General features: G+C 30.5%; 2 protein-coding genes across 2 annotated transcripts; one reads left to right on the top strand and one right to left on the bottom strand.

Moving 5' to 3' along the window:
* The first annotated feature begins 135 nt into the window (after positions 1-135).
* Positions 136-9,412, top strand: LOC125064927 (S1 RNA-binding domain-containing protein 1-like). Its single transcript, XM_047672240.1, has 17 exons — positions 136-462; positions 563-880; positions 961-1,219; positions 1,307-1,526; positions 3,008-3,020; positions 3,268-3,620; positions 4,212-4,365; positions 4,444-4,670; positions 5,273-5,521; positions 5,997-6,231; positions 6,363-6,481; positions 6,897-7,044; positions 7,612-7,695; positions 7,769-7,911; positions 8,068-8,280; positions 8,467-8,723; positions 9,170-9,412. Exons 1-17 carry the CDS (start codon positions 394-396, stop codon positions 9,352-9,354), a joined length of 3,246 nt encoding a protein of 1,081 aa, XP_047528196.1. The 5' UTR covers positions 136-393; the 3' UTR covers positions 9,355-9,412.
* Positions 9,413-9,481: 69 nt separating this feature from the next.
* Positions 9,482-20,757, bottom strand: LOC125064792 (cilia- and flagella-associated protein 65-like). The gene is made up of 26 exons (XM_047672021.1): positions 20,647-20,757; positions 20,347-20,566; positions 20,089-20,243; positions 18,996-19,115; positions 18,639-18,921; positions 17,879-17,960; positions 17,620-17,800; positions 16,688-16,794; positions 16,476-16,608; positions 16,198-16,361; positions 15,745-15,912; positions 15,192-15,258; positions 14,938-15,108; positions 14,353-14,541; positions 13,787-13,863; positions 13,137-13,407; positions 12,822-13,061; positions 12,546-12,719; positions 12,196-12,339; positions 11,473-11,588; positions 11,173-11,292; positions 10,961-11,093; positions 10,584-10,721; positions 9,860-9,978; positions 9,663-9,782; positions 9,482-9,581 (listed from the first exon to the last, which is right to left on the bottom strand). The coding sequence occupies exons 1-26, from the start codon at positions 20,755-20,757 to the stop codon at positions 9,482-9,484; spliced, it is 3,903 nt and encodes a 1,300-aa protein (XP_047527977.1).
* Between the last annotated feature and the right edge of the window lie 353 nt (positions 20,758-21,110).

The following is a 21,110-nucleotide window of genomic DNA, read 5'->3' as shown; positions in this document are numbered from 1 at the left end:
AGAGAAAGATTTTATATGTTCTTAAATTTTTATTTTTATTTTTCCAAGACTATTTAACAAAATAGACCATAGTATAACCTATTTGACAATTTTGTTCTCGACGGTACAAAACATTTCAAAACTTTTGACATTTTGTCATCATATACTAAATAACCAAAATAACGATTAAAGTAAACTAGAACGTGAAAATATAAAATAAAATAAGTTATAAATATGGCTGTATTAATGTTTAATAAATATAAAGGCACGATTTGTCAACACTGAATTACCGATTACATTACAGAAATAAAAAAAAAAGTTAAGTGAATGACAACATTCTCATGTAAATTGCTTGAATAGGTTAGAATTTAAATAGAATACATACATTGCATTTAAACAAAACAAAAAAGCAATATGGTGGATCATAATTTAATTAAAAAGATTTCTTTATCTTTTTTTAAAGGCGTACATTGTAATCTGAAAGTAAGTTCATCTTAAAAAAATCATGAATAATAAGTATCTGTACTTACCTAAACATTTTTGAATTAAATCTTAAAATTAATTAATTAGTTACATTTTTCAGGCCGAAGAAATAAAAAAAATGACTTGGGAAAATCAAGACTTATTTTTAAAGCAAACCGTAAAAACCACTCTTTTTAAAAAATACCCTTGCCATCGAGATTTTTGTGTCCGCTTTTTTAAAATGTTAATACAATACTTAGAACCTGAACAAGAAGTCCATGACGATATGTATACATTCCTATGTAATATCATGAAAACCTCCATAAATGATTTTTGTTACCGCCACTATGTAGTTGGGAATGATTTTAATAATATAATAACCATCAAGGAAACAAAAAACATGGTACTTAATGGGACTACTGGCTTAAAGACTTGGGAGGTAAAGATAAATATGTACTCCAAATTGAGTATTTATTATTACTAGTAGTAAGAATTAAAATACTTCAATTATTATTTTAGGCTGCTCTTATGCTATCAGATTGGGCTTTGTGTCATAAAGAAACATTTTCTAACAAGAATGTTCTTGAACTAGGGTCTGGCGTTGGATTCACTGGCATAACTATTGCTAAACTATGTGATATAACATCCATGATAATGACTGATTGCCATTCAGATGTATTGAATACAATAAATAATAACATTCAAGTAAATTTATCAGATTTTTGCTTGAAAGAAAATATTAAACCAAATATGTACACAAACGGAGACAAATCAATAGGTTTGATATTTTTTATAAAAAAAAATTGTATGTATGGGCTATTTAAAATGTTCTTATGTAAACTCTAATACTGAATATCATATTTAGGTGTCATGTTGTTGGATTGGAATGATACTGAAGAATTATTGTTACCTTATATACCAAATATTGTTATTGGAGCTGATATAGTATATGACCCATCAATATTGCAGCCATTGTTAAATGTACTTTTAATGATCCACAAGATAAATAATAATGTTGATATATACATAGCCAGTGTCATACGAAATCAAGATACATTTAATGAATTTCTAAAGGACCTAGGTATGTATCCATTAGGTTATATTGATAATAACTCAATATCACTCAACTTTTTAATATTTTTTTTTTCTTTTTTCAGAGCTGAAATGTTTTAAATATGAGGAGATAAATTTATCCAATAATGGATTTATAGATTGGGATAATTCTATCAATAGATGTTTGTTAAAAATAAATAAAATATCATAGTGTCTATGTTTTCTTAATATTCCTTTTTTAAACATAGGTACACTTATTAATTAGTAAGAGCTTACTTTTGTCATCATAATTATTATTTATTTCCTTACTATAGTGAGATTTTTTTTTAAATATGTGAATCCATTGTGTTTTTAATATTCTTTTATTTTATAATAATAATTATGATTTACTGATCCATTTCGGCCACGGCGACTAAACTCAAGGGCGATGGACGCAGGAAATAAATGTTATATGTAGTGCACAAATATGTGTGCAAATACAGGTACAGTTTGTTCCTTTACTATCATAATCCGACGGTAATGAGGGAATATATAAAAATGATAATGAGAATGAATATAATAAAAATGTAGTCGCAAAAAAATACAGTTAGGATTCGTACATAAAAAATGTTCTCCAAAGTCCAAACCTATGGAATGTTTTTCTAGAATTTGGTGCTTTGCACGTAAATAAATTAATTCAGGCCATAATACTAATTTTCAAGCTCAAATAACTAATTATTATTTGGGCTTATATTTAATGAAGCATTATGCAAATAAACACAATAAATTCTTATGTCTTAATTTGAATGCTTATATGTTAAAAATTAAATTACTTTAAACACATTTGCTACCAGTGGCAATAATTAATGCATTTAAAATACCATCTTATTTTAAGCTAGTTGTTAAAATGTGCTTTTTTATTAGGATTTTTTTATACATTCGATTCGAGCGTATACTCTATTTCAACCATAACAGGAAAAAAGCCAAATAAACAACATTTGACAGCAAATTGACGCGATATCATTGGTCGAGAGCTTGATTAATCTATGATATTCACTATGGATTTGCGAAAAAATGGCGTTTTGAACGTCGACGAAACTGTTATCTTAAATTGGTTATATTAAAGTAGAAATATGTAGTTAAATGTAATAGTGTTTTATTATAAATAAAGATATAATAATCACAAACTCTTAGTAGTGCACAATATAGCTGAGTTAGTAGTAAATGGTATGAAATACGTAAATGTATGGTTTGTTTATCTTTTTTCCTACTTCCATTGGAATAGGAAAAAATATTTTTTAATTTGTTTATTGTAGTATTATTTCTTGTAATTTTTACCATTTAAATTTGTATTTCTTATAATGCTCCATTCACATTTACTGCACCCAATTGAGTACTCTATTTTTTATTAATATTGTATCATTGATCATTTTTTTAAAAAAAATTTAATACGTTCCCTTATTTCCAAAACAAATTTTGCAAATATCTGGGTCTAATGTGTATCATTACACGCAACTGACTTTGACAGAAGCAGTTTGAACTTTGAAGTTTATCTTCAAAAGTTAAGCAATGATATAAATTGTTTTGAATTTGAATTTGAAATAAGTATCTGTATTTTGACCACTGGACAAAAGCAGTTATTGAAATAAATAAAATTTAGATTGAAATATTTTTGTATTGAATATGGAAGGCGTAGACTCTCGCTCTAGAAAAAGGAAAATAAAAGATGTTGATGATGAAAATCAAAAACCTAGTATAAAAAAGAAAATAACTACTAAAGCAAGTAGTAAAAAGCTCGTTACAATTAAGGAATTGTTAAGTGACAATAGTGAAGATGACAAGCCTAAGAAGAAAGTCATTAAAAAAGACATTAATGATGATAAGCCCAAGAGAAAAATAATAAAAAAACAAATTAAAAAAGAAATACAAGTAAATGATGACACTGATAACGATATTAATCTTAATAGAGAAATTCAAGAATTAGAAGAATGCAATAGCTCATTCAGTGATGCTGAAATGCTATCAAATTTTGAAAAAATTACTCCAATCTTAGCTCAAAAATTTATTTCATTAATAAATGAAGGTTGCACATTACCATTTATCGCTAGATATAGGAAGGAAGCTGTCGATCATCTTATGCCAGATCGGTAATGATTGCATTGTTTTTTTTTAGGTTTTAATTCACTACTCTCTATACTATTGCTCAATATCTTTTTTAAAACAATTTGATTCATTGTATTCTCCTGGATATTGTTCACTTTCCACTAGATCTACTATGATTACAAAACTAAAAATATTGTCACACATTTTCTTTAAACTTTTAAATAAATGCATAGACTATATTTTATTTACATGTTATAGTTGAAAAATAAAATAAATTGTTAGACAAACAAATTTAAAAGCTTATAAACATAAATTAATATAATTTTTTCTATCAAATAATGATTAGCTAAAAAAAATTAATAAATATTTATATAAATGTTCTCATAAAATGTGTGCTATATAAAAACTTATTTTTATTTTTTTAGTTAAAACATACTTAATGAATATTTTAGTGTTAAGTAGTTTTGTTTTCACTATATAAATAAATATTTACTAATAAATTTATGAACTAAATTTTTTAGGATCATCATTAAAATAAATTTGTCAAATCTTATTACTTACTTGTTAAATTTAAACAAGTACTAAGTTATAATATATTTTAAGATTTATTTTGTCCTATTTTTTATTAATTTCAGACTTCAAGATATTTATGAAAGTTATCAAAATGTGTTACAATTTAAAAAGAAAGTGAAATCTGTTTTGGAAACATTAAGAAAATCTAAGAAACTGACACCAGAGATTGAACAAAGCATATTAAAAACAAAAAATCTATCTGAACTAGATTTAGTAGTGAGTAAATACACATTTCATTTTAAAAAAATGTGGCATTATTATAACTAATAATAATTTTATATATTTTGTTTTCAGTATGGACCCTTAAAATCACATTCTGTGTCCTTAGCAGAAAGGGCCCGCAATTTAGGCTTAGAAACATATGCAGTGAGGGCTTTGAATGGTGAATATATTGATTTGAATTCACTTTGTGACGGTTCAGAGGAACTATCAAGTGTTGATAAAATAGAAACTCATATAATGCACATTGTAGCAGATATCATGTATAAGGACGCAAGAGTTCTTCAACAAATGAGGACACTGTAAGTCAAATGTAATAATGCTATATTTGTGATATATATATATACATATCCTTTTATGTAAATTATAATAAGGTGAAATTGGTTTTTTTGTATGGTGGAGGGGTAAACTCCAGAACTATATTTTTTCACTGGATACATTGAAACACCAGGTACATTATTTTGAGTGCTATATAGTACTTTATACACACATTCTATATAAATTGCACCTGTGCAAACCTGCTAGCTTGTCTATAATTTAACTTTGATTTAACCCATTGTTCCCACCCACTCAATTCATCACACATTGTGCTATGGTACCCAGCAAATAAGTATAGTTAATTAATACTATTGTTTAGTATAGTTAATTAATAGTTAATAAGTCTTGTTGTGTTCCAGTTTGATGATTTAGTTCCCATGGTTCGTGCATTGGCGATGTATGGTATAATTAATATTTTTTAATGGGTCTATGTCTATGCGGTGTGGTGAATGCGCTGACTCCTTGTGGTTTTTTTGCTAGTCTAATGTCAAATCAGACTAACTAGAACCGTCCAATAAAAATGCAAATATCAAAATAAAAAAAAATATATATTTCCGTTTATTAAATAAAATTATAATTTAAATAGGAAAGAAGAAACTAGATTTACTCTACAAAGTAGTCGATCGAAGAGTTCTACTAAGGAAAAGCAAGAAAGTGATAACAAAAAGCTTGATAATAGATCAGATCCGGAAACATACAAATTATATTTTGATTGGAAGTGTCCCGTTGCATTCGTAAAATGCTACCAGACATTGGCTGTTAACAGAGGTGAGGAAGAAAAAATACTCTCTGTGAAAGTTATTATACCTGATTGGTTTTACAATAGACTGGAAAGGTAAGTTTTAGCAAAATATTTTATTATTCTTTTAGCTATGTAGGTTTTGTTTGGTTTTACCTTTAAATATTTATTTACATATGAAATTCTGTGCATTATAGCCTTAAGTATATAAAAAATAAAAATATATTTTCTGTGCAAATAAAAAGGTGGTATGAACCATTTTCCTGCATCATAAATCCGATCCTCTGTGCGAAATTTTCATAATTTGTTAGGGTTTTATATTTATAATATTAAAAGCCAGGGTCAGAGTTTCCTCGTTATTATAATATATAAAAGTTCTGATGTAGATGTTCAGAATTTGTCTTAAAGAAACGAAAATCGGTAGAGTTAGCTTTGACATCTGTAGCAATCTATATTTTTAAGTTTAGTCCTTACTTGGTGCATCAACAGAATTATTAAGATGACCACTAAAATAATCATTAAGTATAGAGTATTTAATATATACAATAATAAAAAAATTAATCAATTAAAGGTTTTGTCAAACTCTGTGGAGAAGTAATCATTGGGTGAATAAGGGCCTTGGCGACGCATATAATCGTCTAATAAAACCATGGCTCTCTAGACAAGTGCGATCAGAACTAACGAATGCGGCACAAAAAGAAGCCGTCAAAACATTCTCAACTAATTTGGAAAAATATCTTTTAACAGAACCGATAAAGAATAGAAATATAGCAGGATTAGATCCAGGGTTCAAGGCTGGCTGCAAAGTAAGTTGGGAATTTTGCTTGACATAAAAAAAAAAACATATTGGCCTTTTGGCTGGAACATGAAGTGTCTTGTTAGTACACCGACACTATCAGTTGCTTGAATGGAGGAAATAACTATATTATATTTTAAGGTTGGGATCATAGACAATACGGGAATGAAATTAGAAGCTTGTAACATATATCCAAATTTTCATAGCAATAATAACGATCCAGCTGCTAACCAGTTAAGAAATCTTCTTAAAAAACATAGGTATTGTAATAATTTTGAAATAAATTAAAAATAACATTTACATTGTGCTTATAAAAGTGAACAGCTTGTACATATATTGAGTAAATAAATTCCCTGTTTAAGTTCATCATATTTACAATTCTTGTTTTCAAACTTTAACTACAGCTTTCTTAAGTGCTGATAACTTACTGTAGGTACTGTATTTTCTATTAAAACTTCAACTTTTACTTACGCAAGAAGGATATTTTTATACATAAGACTAGCTGCCCCGGCTTCGCCTGGGTGAAAGTATGTTGTTTATTTCCTGATCGTAGCACCGTACTACCTACCGTACCTTAAAAATTCAGAGGCCCACACAAATTCACACAAAAAATTACATCGAAAATATTCCAACCGCCTAGGAGATTGTTTACATACACTCGTACATGTTTTTCAGAGTAGAATTAATCGGTCTAGGCAATGGTACAGCATGTCGTGAAACAGAATCTTGGCTGAAAAAACATTACATATCTGATGAAATACCAGTAATTATTGTCCCTGAACAGGGTGCTTCCATTTACTCTATCAGCAAGGAGGCGCAGAAGGTAAATTTCGTGTTTAGATTATTTGTCTATATAAATATGTAATATTTAATATTTCATTATGTGTATTCTCAACGGGGTACATCCAATTGCGCATGAGATATTATAGTACTCAACTGTCTACTGTCGCCTTCTCATAATCCAACACGACCGAAAAGAGTTCACCAACGGCTTTACGTCCTATCTGTCACGCACAGTTGGTTTGTCTCCCTTGAGAATCCGCCGTGGCCCTAGACAAAGTTATATACAACGATTGCCGATGCCGTTTATAGAAGTCTAAGATTTATGATATAGTATGCATTTATCAGGTGATCAACTTTTGGCATATTTAATTGATTGACGAAGCAAAGTTCGAAATATACTTTTAAAACATTAATGTACAGATTTGGGCCACTCATTGGTCAAATTAGATTTTTCTCTCCCTAAATTTACTTAATACACAATTTACAATATGTAGCTAAAGAAAAAATAAATGGATAAGTAACTGTACGAAAACGAATTCGGATAGATTTTTCATAAAGTATGTTCGAATTGACGAGACAAAAGTTTAATATAAATACTTTATTCAAGGAACACCCAAACATGGATCCAAATTTGATATCAGCTTTATCAATCGCAAGGAGAGTCTTGGATCCTCTGGGAGAACTGATAAAGGTATTTGGATATGATCCCAAATTGCAATTAAACTATATTTAGAAAAGTATTTGAAGAAATTTAATATTTTCAGGTTGAACCTAAGAATTTAGGCGTCGGACTTTACCAGCATGATATTCCTCCAAAAATGCTGGAAAGTGTTTTGGATGCAACCGTGGAAAAGGTTGTTAGTTTAGTTGGAGTGGATATTAACACAGCGTCACAAGCAATGTTAAGGTATAAAGTTAATAATATAAAAAAGTGCTTCCACATCGGTAACACTAGTAAAACTTTCTTGCTTCAGAAACCTTTAATTACAACGTACACAAATATTACTCAAAATTAAATGTAATTATAATTAATAAAATATTATATGATATCTTTAATTTTTAGACGGATTTCTGGATTAAATGAAAGCCGGGCGAAGAAGATAATATCGTACCGTCAAGACAATGGCAGTTTTAAAACGAGAGCGGAGATTTTGAAAGTCAGCGGAATCGGAAAAATAACTTACCAACAATGCGCGGGTTTTTTAAAAGTATTGGGAGGCTCGGAACCATTGGATTCAACAATTGTGCATCCAGAAAGTTACTCTGTTGCGAAGTTGTAAGATAATTTAATTATTTATTAATTTTTAATTTTGTAGTTTGAATTGCGATATAACTGATTATATCGCAAGTTTGGAATTAGAAATAAAAATATGAATTAATTACCGGGGGTAATTAATTCCAATTTTTAGGCACAAATTAATAAAAAAAACCCCAAAGTATGTAATTTTGTATTTTTTTCAAGATTCGCTAAAAAAATAGGTGTTAATATTAAGGATCTAACAAAACCTCGATTCCCCGAAGAAGTTGACAGAAAAGTAGCAACAATAGACCACGTATCAATGAGCAAGGACTTGAACACTGATATCAGTACTCTCGAGTTAATAGTAAATGCTTTTAAGCAAAAAGCATATGAAGATAACATGATAACATTCTGCAGACCTGTTTACTCACTATCCGTTCAAGCTCCCGACCAATTGAAGAAGGGCACAAGTCTCACAGGTAGCACATTTTTCCATAACGAACCCTAGGAGGTGTGAAATTGGTAGTAATACTCAAAATTTGTAGACTATTAGAACTCTGATCCAAAATCAAATTCTAACAGTTGTATAGTTACTATTTACACTATAGGTATACTAATTATTACTACAGAGTCCAGCGGCTACTATTTTTTTATTTTAATTATTCCTAACAAAAATAAACAAACAACTTTGACCTTGAATTGACATGACATCATTGTTCGACTTTAAAATAATCTGTGGTATTCACTATGGATTCTTGAATAATGTCGTTCCGAATATCGGCGTTGTGTGGAGGAGCGTTTTTTTTTATAGACAAAAATATATTAAAAAAGGACTGTTTGAAGTAATAAAATGTATGTAAATCTTTTCTCCCCTTGCCATTGGAATCAAGTGTAAAGTTTATTGTTAAGTGTCATGTTTTTGTAGGTGTTGTTCGTAATGTAGTGCCATTTGGATGTTTCGTTGACTGTGGCGTTGGAGACAATGGACTCATACACACGAGCAAGATGGGAAATGCAACATTGAAACTAGGAGATAGAGTTGCTGTTACAGTTATTGCAACTCCCAAACCAAAGAAGCTACAATTAAAACTTGACAACATTCTTGACTGATATATTTATTTTGCCTATTTTTTCCGACAAGATCTGTTTTTTTTTAATAAATGCTAATTCAATGAAATTACTTTCGTTTTTGTTATATTTAATTTAAATTCTATTAACAATAAACTATAAATAATAATTATTCAGCTTCCAAAATTGACAACCCTTGTTTTGTTTTGAGGTTGTAAATGTGAAATACGGCCTTATTGACAACAGCGTCGCATATTCCTGACGTTACTCTGGAGAAAGCAAAAATGGCTTAAATTAATTTCAAAGTTATATTTTTTGGTAGAATATTTTGTGATCTTGTAGTAACCCACCGTCTACTTAACTTCTTCGCATCATGTTTCATAACTTTGAGTAATTGTTCGTAGGTCGGTATACTTTCCTTGGCATAAAACTCAATATGAGCTTTAAACATCTTACTGTGCAGTGCGTCCCTGAAATATTTAGCCAAATATCTTAAATTTCTTGCACAGGATGTTATGGAATTATACAGACTTTTTGGTAAAACTACCACAATATTCCATCAAGGATTTTTATGATATCCCCCGTTGCGATGTTGGTACCCGTCGAATTCTCTAAATGGTCTCCATAATTGCTCAAGTCAGTTGACAGCAAGTCATAAGGCGGAGGCTGGGGAGAAATAGTCACAGGTATAGAGGCGCGATACGCGAATTTTTATTTGTACAACTTTAATTCTACCTTTCAATAAAAGTTTCATTTCCTTAAAAGATTTACTAATTCTTGACATAGGCTATTTTATAAGCAGTCCTATATGAAGTAATAGCGGTGCTTATATTCGTAACATGTTTAATAGCAAAGTGAGGTTAAAAGTGGATAAGACGATTCGAGGTTGCATCGGGAAATCTTCAACAGCGGTCTGGACTTAATTTGGCGTTTTCGTCAAGTACGCTTATTTCATACGTGATGAAAGTAATTGTCGGAAAATTAACTATTGACTTCCTTGTCGGTTCTTCTCGGTAGAATCTTCATTTCGAGCCGGTGGTTCAAATTTACAAAATCATGTTAAATGATGAATCAAAATAGATTTTGACATGATATTTTGGCCTGATCTTTTACCATACCAAGTTAAGAAATGTTTGAGTGTATGAACACGTTTGCTCTATAGATATCTCTAGTATAGTTGATAAGTTTATTATAATAATTTATTAAAATCCATCCAGTGTATATTGTTGTATCCTTAACTATTTTTATAAATTAATCCTGAAATTTGGTACCTGCTCCCACATTTGTTTTAACTTCATTCTTGGAAATCCATCTCGTTGACCCTGTGAAGAAATCGATATAGTCATAGCCAGGTATGAGGCTTTGGGCTTCTTGATATCGAATACATAAGGTGGACAGTCATTTATTCCCTGTAATGCATCAATTAACTCATATAAATGTACAGCATAAATAATATTTTTGTGATTTTATGTTTAAATATATAAATATTTTTTTGCTATATAAATATCAATCTTGTATTTTTTTGGGCATGCAATAAATTGAATTCAATATTTTTGACCGGTAAACCGCTAAGATCTCTATCGATTTTCTTTTTATTTCCAACTTCTTCCACTTTTATTATATATTATTTGAATAAAAAAGGTCTTACAGGATTAAAAAGTCCTTCCTCGGTCAAAATAAATTCTCGACTGCATTTGTCTATTTTATTCCTCCTCAGTATTTCGTTCATTTGGTACTGCTTGCGCTCAGTCAAATCTAAGATTTCACACGAAATTGTCGTCCTAAAAAAATAATAATAAACGTATTTATAGAATTGGGTATGCCTTATAGTTTCATTAAATTAAAAATTGATTCTCTTACGTAAATGTTGCCGGTTCTTGTAGAGAATAGGCGGTCACTGTTATCCACTCTGAACTTTTAGGCTGGATAACACCCCACCATGGCGTCATTACAATGTTGACAACATTGGCAATACGTTCACTATATAAAATATTGTACTGGTAACTTACAATTATCATATTTAAACTAAGACATACCTGGTGTACTACGTTCTTATTAAATTGTGTAACGATTCTTTAAAATATATACATTTGTAGTGATATTTCAACTACCATTTATCATTTATATAAAATAATGTTATAGTTATATAAAAAAACTTACGGCAACCAAATAAATCTCATAGTATTTTCTGTATCGTTGTTAATAGCTATAATGTCCCTTGAAAGTGAGTGTGTGGGCATTATTGGTATGGTAAGATGGTCTTTGGAAAGGGAGACCTAAAATGTAATGATATGATATATTTTGTTTTTTGAATATATTTCAATGTTTTATCTGTAACACTTACACTTATTATATTTACACTTAAAATGACATATAATTCGAGTTTTAAAACGTATCTACGTCAGGGGCATGTGTGGTGCATGCTCGCGCTGCGGGCAGTTCGCGACGCACACATACGTGGGTGGACGAATCCGTATATATTAGGATGCGAGTTATTGACTTTGAATCAGTGGCTGGATTTATTTAGAGGTACCTCAAAGTGGTTTAAAAAACCCCAAAAGGAAACGGAGTCTATATATGCTGCTTTGAATTTATTGACTTTTGTTTGATCTAAAAGGCTTACCTACACGTAAGTCCCTAAGGGATCAATGATATGCTTCCATCAGCGCGTTAGCGCAAGCTGGCGCTGTGTTGTGGCAAGTAAAATTAGAAGCCGTTAAAATTAGAGATAAAAATGTTATTTAAATAACTGTTACAACATTTAAAGTATTTGTTAGTATTAGCTTTAGTTTTAAATAAATTAGGGAAATGCCTTTTAATATAATTAATTCCATAGCTTATATCGTTGATATATTTTAACATAAGGATTACGCTTTTACTTACAACATTGTGTCTGTAGGTAGACCGGATATTTTTTTCCACATATAATGGTATGTCAAGCCTCGTTTCAATACAATTAGGTAAACCACCCTGTCCTTTGACCAGAATTTTCACTGTATCATATCCAAATGAACAAAAGAAAATTACCTAAAGAGAGAAATATATATTTTTTGTCATAAAAAAAATAATCTTCTACTCTTTAGTGCCTTATTAATTTTAAAACTTTAGTTTATTATTACGCGATTGCGTCAAACATACTACTTAGAAAAATGTAGTAAGTGCAAAATACGTTTTAAAAACTAGTTTAGTTTACTGCTGCTTTATTATTTTTAATATCCAAAGTATTTGCTAACTTCATAATCGACCATTTCCGTTGGCATGAAAGCGAAGGGTACTGCCAATTTATCCATTGGTGGAACTTCCGCGAAGTATTGTAGACAACGTATAACTGGGTCTGACGTAACTGAATTCCCGCGTAAAAGACGCCATGTTGTAAAAACTTCGGTTGGGTTATATAGCCATGCGATCTAAAAAATATATATTTTTTCAACGAATTGTAAAAGAAGGAATATATTGGGATTTTTCCTCTAAGAAGAAGAAGAAATTATTTAAATTAAAAATAATCCTACCCGAATAACAGGGTCCAAGTTATTAATGGGAACTCTTCCACAATCCAAAATGAGTAAATAATCGTCCACAATGGTCTGTCTTCGTAAAGCAATAAGAATACCTTTTGAATTCATTAGTGTGTTTACGTGAATAAAAATATTTAAAGTTCTTTGGTTAGGCAAAGTTAATACAAAACATAGAATGTTTCGCCCCTTGAGTGTGTATTGAAATCTCATATGTAATAACACAGGATTGTTGGGCTGAAATAATATTAATAAAATATACTTCTTAAGTTATATATACTTCTCATAATTATATTTAATTAAAGTTAATACCGCAACGATTCCATTCATGGGAAATAATTCTACCAAAGGTCTATGAACACACGTGTGTCTCATCTCATACGTTGATATACCAACTTGAACTTCAATCATTTCGCAATCGCATATTTTTTCCCTACGAAAGCTGAATGGCACAGGTACTGAATATATGCAACTCAAAACGAACGCAAATTCAACCTCTTCAGATCGTACACAAAGGTCAGGAGCATGGAGACTAATATTCAATGGTTTATTGGGACGACATTCTCGAAGACCTTTGTTCAGTCTGAAAAAAATCCGCAGATATACGGAAACTAAAGTTATTATTAAGAAAATTTCGACCTCTAATAAGCTCTCCAGCAACTTTACAACAGGAACTCTTTTAACCAACTTTACTGTAGAATATATAGGCTGTGCACAATCATAGGTTTGCGTATAGGTACACACATAAAAAATTATGCGTGTCCATAAATAAACTGCCAACTTGTCAACTGTGAGCTTGTGAAATTTTTGTAACAGAAAAACCCAATAACTTCTTTAAGGACAGGATTGACTTTGCCATGATGACGAGCCATTAAGTTAAATAAGCTGAGCTAATTTACAAGTTTCTTTTTTAACAAATGATTTTATAATCAATATAACATAGACAGATAAGCTATACGAACTCTTCTACGTTAACTATGTTCCAGACGCAGTGGTTACTCAGAACGATAGGGCACTTAATTGATATTGTACGTTTAATCTGAAAATAAAATTGTGAATTTATCGTGCTAATATTAAAAACGTGAAATGAGGAGTTTTGTTGCTAACACTATGACGCCCGATAGAAACCAAAAGAAATATGAAATAACCTTTCAAGTTATAATTACTTTCTGTAAACTTTTCTTTTAATTATGTCAGATGTCAATTGGGTTTTCCTTTAACAATATTTACTTTTAAAACATTTCTCATTTATTAGTAAATTATATTAGAATTAATTATATTACAAGAGTTTAAATGATTTATTATGTAGATTCCTCTTTTTTATTCCTAAAAACTTTCGTGTAGCCACTTTTGACAAACTACAAAATGGCCAACTTAGATCGTGTATATATAAAAACCATAAATAGTAAGTTACGTTTTTAACGTGGTTTTGAAGATAATTAATTAGTGCAGTGGTTGGATTTGAGTCCGTCATCTTATGCTTATAAGTTCTAAAATTGCATTTTTTCAAGACTAATTTGGACCTTACTTTGATAGTTGGGTATATTCCATCGTACCAAACGATGCAAATATTTTTATCTATTGGTTGTATCTCTTCCACTTCCTCATATTCTGTACGAAACAGAACGGTGTATTTGATATTTATTTGTCTAGAACCGGCCCCGTCTGCTGTTACCGTCAGTTTTACTTCGCAGTGGTTGGATGGTTTCAGACTATTCTGCAACAATAAGTTACATTTATTGGAAATTAGTAGATTTAAGTAAATATTTAAATCAGTGATAATGATATGATAATCTTGGAACTAATCGTAATCAAATCATTATAAATATATGACTTTTAATGGCTATTTTGTAACACACACAATTTCAATGGAATAAGTCTTGTTTTTATTTTCTAGTTGAAAGACAGATGGATGTACCTACGATGGATGTACCTACAACAATGAAGGATAAATAAGACTGAATATATTAAATTACTAAAAAGTAATAAATTTTCTATAAGAAAATCTCATTGTCTTTGATTTTTTATAAATAATACACAAAATAACTGATTTTCATTTTCATTTAAAGACCAATTTAATTAGTATGCATCCTATTATTACAATATTACTCACAATCGAAGGCTCCATTTCAAATTTATCTCCTTTGAAATCATCGCCCATGCCGTCTATGGTGTGATACAATTTCGATGTAAAATAGCACGATCCATAGTTATATAACGTGACATTAAACGTCACGTTTTCTCCAACCAACGCATCGTGAATGTTCAAAGTCTTTGGTAATACCTAAAGTTGATAAAATAATGTAGCAATTTCTATATAGTTATCGACAAAAATGATCAAAATAAAAAAATATGCAATGAGAGTACTCTTAAATCCGGTAGCTCCGAAAATCCATTTATTTGAACAAATACTTCAGTTGGCTCACCTATTGGTCTGGAAACATGTTATTGGTACTTGTTTATATTAAAGATAGTAAATCATAAATCTATAAAAGCCAATTTCATTTTGGAAAAAGACAAGCAGGTATTCATTTATTTAGTTTTATTTTCAATATAGTGTCAATAGAGTTGAATATGAACAGCGAATTGGTGTAATTTATCCTTAACTGGTATATTTCTTATACATAAATGACTTTTTTATTGTAGTAGTGGCATAACCTTCTCAAATACGACAGTGTATAGATGAGTTATTTCATTATCAATTGTACGAATACAACCAAAAAGGTACGAAATGCGTTTTTCCGATAAGCTGTAGAACTTTTATTAGAATCAAATAAGTTAAATATTTTTGCTTTCCTGAATAAACATTTTGTCTCAACCACAAATATGGGCTTACAAAGTGATATCGGTACGGTTATGAGCTGAACCAGGTGAAATTCTGCCTTTTGACAGTATGATGCACATGCAACATAGTACTTACTTGCCGTTGATCAGACAGACAAAGCTACACGTCACAGTTGTTCTGTACACTTTGTTCGGTTCTTTGGGGAAGAACCACCAATGGTAGCGAACTATTTCTTTAGGTAATAACACTAAAGATCCACAGTTATCAGCTCCCAACCATGAAACGTTGTTTAGAATCCGCATACTTTTCGTCAAAATGAAAATATAATTTAATTAGTTCATTCCATCCTAAAGGTATATAGTATAAAGATACCTTCATTTTGAAACCATAATCTATAACTAGCCTGATTTTGTGGATAATATCTTACAATAAACTTGTAAAATATTATCCAAAAAATCAGGCCTAACGATGCAGATACCAACCTTTTGTTTGTATACATCAATATTGGATGAAATTGTCGTAATTAAAAATTTTAATAATATATACATAGGTTCTAAAGCATAAAACAGTATACAAATAAATACAAACTGTATTTCCATCCTAGTAAGGTTATGTAGGTATGCAGTACAATAGTTAGTGCAGCCAGTTATTGTCGGTTGAAACTCATACATTGCGTGTGTATCTGGATTGTATCCGTGAGACATCATCTCAACTTGACTTATTTCCGCACTAGCGAAAAAACATATACGAGCCTGTTTGTAACAGTAAATTTTATTAGTTCATTAAAGTTACGATTGCTACTAATTATAAAAAATATAAAAAAATGTATACAAACGTAAATATTGAACAAAAAATTATATTCTTACTTTTTGATTTCTGTTTATAATGAGGTCCCAATTTTCGCAGTATTCACCAAACGACAGTGGCTCAAAAGCTACCGTAAGTATTTGCCATCCACGTCCTGTGACGATCCCACACATAGGCATTACGACAAAATTCCTATAACACATCACTTGAGTCATAACAGTTTTATAAAATATATTTAAAAAAAATATTCATGTAATTTTAGTGTACTAACGTTTTTGGTGGCGTTACTAATTTGAAGTGCATGGGTATATCCAATTTATTCGATAGTAAAAAATTACTAAAAGCCGTTCGAGAAGGAACTGTGGGAGGTAGAATTATCTAGAAATATTAAAAAGTGCTTTTAACTTACGAATAAAACATAGCAATGTCATTGAATTAAAGACTAATTATTAATTAACCTCAGTTACTGTCAAGGCCGTTTATATGCACCTTTATAATGTGCTGAAAAAGTGGATCGGTGGATGGGAACTGGTTATTTAACTCTCATGTAAACTTGTACTCAATTTATGGTAGTAATTAACTACTCAAAGTGGTTATAATTAAGATTACAGATATATACCTGTTCTAATAAAAACTTTATAGCCTATGAATACGCACACTGATTTCACTCTGCAATAAATAATTTGACATTTGGAATAATAAATCAAAGAATCGTGTACCTAACAATTTTGATAATGGTACTAGATTTGCTCTTTTTGCAGATCAGTTCTATTGGTTTTCTAAATGTATATAAATTTATATCATAAGAACAAATCACAGTATGTAACTATAACATGAAAGAAACCTCCAGCAAAATTTTAACATAGTCACGCAGAGTCATATAATCTTGTTTCTTAAATCCTTGTCACTATTAACCAAAAGTTAAATAAGTTGTCCTGTTCGCTAGTTAAACCATATTTAAATATAATTTATAACGCTACATTTCCTTTTAATGCGGATGATATTAATATGACCAAAGACCAAACCTATAACAAATACGATGCTTTTTTTCCAATAATTCATGAGACTAGATACAAAATCCAATACTCTTACACTATTGGCGAAAACATATCCCTCGAGCCTAGGTTACGCTGGCTTATTCGCTCTTTAATCTGAAATATAATAATAGACACTAAGTATGCTCCAATAGCATACTGATACTACCTCTGCTGGACAGTTCCATTCTGTACTCCATTCAGTGCAAGGAGACCATGTGTTGCCCACACACGGTATTCTGAACAACGTATGTTTTATTTTAATTACATCTGAATTTTCTTCATTGTATATCTTGTACTGATAATCCCCACATAATAAATAGCTATAAACTTCGTTGTCAGCTTTTGGCCTAATAGAGATACCATATAATAAAATAAAGTCAAGGAAACAAAAATAGCAATGTTTTTCGAATACCGAATATTTTTACCTGAATCTTACAGTAAACAATCTGGATTCATTAGGTGGAATCACAGTTGTAATGGGATCAATGAGGAAAACATTGTCAGAATCTGTGGGCATGCAACTGGGTTTAATTAACAATATCTATACTATCTCTATAGTCTACTTATCTCCATAAAAAAACCCCATGACTTGTGCGCACTATCTGCCTATTATAAATCCGAAGTAAGATTTGGATTGAACTAACTCTTTATTACAACCATAAAGCAAAGTGCACCGAAGTTTTTATATTTTATTCATTTATGCTGACTGGAAAATGGTCCACCTAATGGCAAGTGGTCATCATTGCCCGTAAATATTACCTACTGTGAGAAACATTAATCCCTATTCATTTTTAATCGCCTTGAACCCGAACAAAACAATAGTAAGTATCGTTGTTTGCCGATAGAATATTTATGATGGTGATTACCCAGACGGGCTTGCAAAAAGCCCTACATCCAAGTTAATGTAATAAGTATTGTTTGATATGTCTTGACGAGTAAAAACATGCTTTACGAGATTACCTTTTTCAAGATGGCGCATAATGAAATTCTTCAAAAAATATTGGCGAACAAAAATACATATCCATAATAAATAACAAATTGAAAGCAGAAAGATAATTTGTATTTTTTATTATCTTTGCAGTCGTCTCACGCACACGAGCGTCACTTACACTAATGTATGCCGATAATTTAACGTGGAATCCTTCGTGAGTAAATAGATTTATAACTATTCTATTTATCACTAACCTGGAAGCCACTGTATACAACCGTCTTCCTGCTTATGATTGGTAACACACAATGTTTTTGATATATTCAAGGTCATATCTTTAACACTTCCTGTACCAAAGTCCAAATATCTATCAAAAACTGACGCTGATGGTATGTAGCTTAAGCGATTTAAGCTATTCTCCATCAAATGCGTTGAGCGACTTTTTCGTTTCCAATACTTTTCGAAAATATGGTCTTGTATGTTATACTGTGGTGTACCGGCTAGTACTACAGATGCTATTACGCTTAAATATAAGGGTTCCTATAAAATTACGAAGAAATAACTAGAAATATATACGAAAATGCATAATATACGGCCAAGAATTTCTACGTTACCTGGTTAAGAACCAAGCAAACTAACTCTGCTGTATAAAATCCAAGCGCTATACCAGAGAATGTAATAGTTGTGTTTATTTTTTCAAATGCACGAATTACTCCACAGTTACCAGTTGAAATCTATAAATACAAGAACGGCGTCAAAATTGAAGACTGGTAATATGAACCAGACAAACTAGTCCTGCTGTAACTAATCGGTCAAAATGTATTTTATTTAAAGACATTTTCTAATAAATTTGTTCGGTTCCTCACCACATTTGCATCTTTGATTTTAAATGCCACAACATGCAACAATAATTAAAATTAACGGAATTGAATTCGTTCTTTCAAGTTTTGATTATTAAATAGGAGAGATAGATTATGAAAACCAAATTAGAGCACCCATAGTTAAAACGTAGATATTGAAATAGCAAAGCAAGTTATGCACTGTCATACTGTCTATTGTAAAAAAACAGACGAAAAGAGAGAAAAAGAAGAGACTGTAAATGTCGAACTGTAGGGCTAAGGTCTCCTTTTCTTCCATGGAGGTTTGGAACATGTTCCATCTCGTTGCTTTAATGCTCATTAAAAATTAGTGTGCATTACTAGTGTTTAAACCCGCAATTTTCGATTTCGTTTAATGGCAGCTATATCGGCTGATGTTCTTTTAAACGAGGTCATCAAATTGACCTCCGGGGTCGTGAAAGAGTCGGCGATCCTTTGATGTGTGTGTGTAGTGATATATTTTCTTCTGGGTACATGGCAGATAGTATGGCGCGGTGATCTAGGTCTTATACCAAAATAAAAGAACACTGTTGATATTTTTATTACTTTCTTTTATTATTCTGATAACGTCAGGTTTAGAATGTATACAGAATAAAAAAAGAATATATATATAGATCTACAGTGTTTTTCTAAAGACTTTTGCCGACATACCCGAAACCAGACCCTCATGTCAGAATTTAGTTTATCCGTTGATCTGACAGCAACGAGATACGTAGCCGGATTTACGGCACGTCATAAAAACCACAAGAAACGAAGAAAGTTTGTCATATGCTATTATTATAACTGATCATTAATTTCACTTATGTTACTTAAAGATATTTGTATTTACTTGAAAAAATCCTTGCCCTCCAACAGGTAAGAGCCACTGGTAAGTAGCGTCAACAGAAGATTTATTAATAATATTTATAGTCTCTTGTATTTGCTTATTTACATTTTTCAATATTTTAAAGACAAGCTGTTTTTTATTAAGATATACTCTAGGTCCTGGAAGGTTAAAATAGTTCATATACTAGTAACAAGGTAAATAAGTTTAGGACATACATGTTTAATAAATGTAGAGTGTAATCAATACCAATTCATAACTCACCAAAACATTTTCCTGTTATAGTCAGTCTGCAAGTGTTTCCACCCGTGTCCTCTATTATATAATAATCAGTATATGATTGTCCGACAGTTTTGGGCTTAAAGACAACTTTCAACTCGGCCCAATCAAAAGGGCTCACAGGGTTCGAGGTAATGGAAACTTTAAAAACTTGGTCAATGCTATTGAGTATGTACATTAATGAAACGCGATAGGTTAAATTGTGCTGAAATATAAATTATTAACCTTTTGAATGTTTTAGTTCGCTTTGCCAATTTTTATAAACAACTCAAAATAAGTACTCACATTCGAAACATTTTGGATAGATATGCTTTTTTCAGAAACAGTATCAATAGGAATATTATTAAAATGAACTGATTTATGATCAGACATACTTTCTGCTGAAAAGTTTTGCATTATATGTTGTTTCAAAGTGTTATTTTAATTAAATTCTTATTCTTCTATCCAACATGAACATGAACTTCCTATGAAAAATATTTTATAGTCAATAATTTCTTTCTCTTAATTATGACGTTTTTTTATCGTCTTTTCAAAATATTTACGGACAGTGCTATGCATACGATAAAATATCTCATTCGAAAATAATATTTTTGACCGAATTATTAATGATAGTATAAACAATTAATTTATTGGCACATAATGGTTATAAATAACCAATGATCAATTTGAAAATATTTTCTTACCTCGAATACTTTACCTAAAATCCAATATTCGCTTTTTAAGTGAATTGAGTAACTATCTAATTGAAA

The sequence above is a fragment of the Vanessa atalanta genome, chromosome 6, assembly GCF_905147765.1.
Source record: "Vanessa atalanta chromosome 6, ilVanAtal1.2, whole genome shotgun sequence".
Lineage (NCBI taxonomy): Eukaryota > Metazoa > Arthropoda > Insecta > Lepidoptera > Nymphalidae > Vanessa > Vanessa atalanta.
This window is presented reverse-complemented; position numbering and strand designations above follow the sequence as displayed.

Excerpts from the sequence above, each read along its gene's own strand:
- LOC125064927 (XM_047672240.1), top strand. The coding sequence starts at position 394 with ATGGTGGATCATAATTTAATTAAAAAGATTTCTTTATCTTTTTTTAAA. Across the intron at positions 5,522-5,996 it reads TTTTACAATAGACTGGAAAG|GTTTTGTCAAACTCTGTGGA; the intron begins GTAAGTTTTAGC and ends AATCAATTAAAG. Across the intron at positions 7,045-7,611 it reads TCAGCAAGGAGGCGCAGAAG|GAACACCCAAACATGGATCC; the intron begins GTAAATTTCGTG and ends ACTTTATTCAAG.
- LOC125064792 (XM_047672021.1), bottom strand. The coding sequence starts at position 20,757 with ATGCAAAACTTTTCAGCAGAAAGTATGTCTGATCATAAATCAGTTCAT. Across the intron at positions 16,795-17,619 it reads AATGGAACTGTCCAGCAGAG|ATAATTCTACCTCCCACAGT; the intron begins GTAGTATCAGTA and ends TAATATTTCTAG. Across the intron at positions 9,582-9,662 it reads GCGAAGAAGTTAAGTAGACG|AGTAACGTCAGGAATATGCG; the intron begins GTGGGTTACTAC and ends TGCTTTCTCCAG.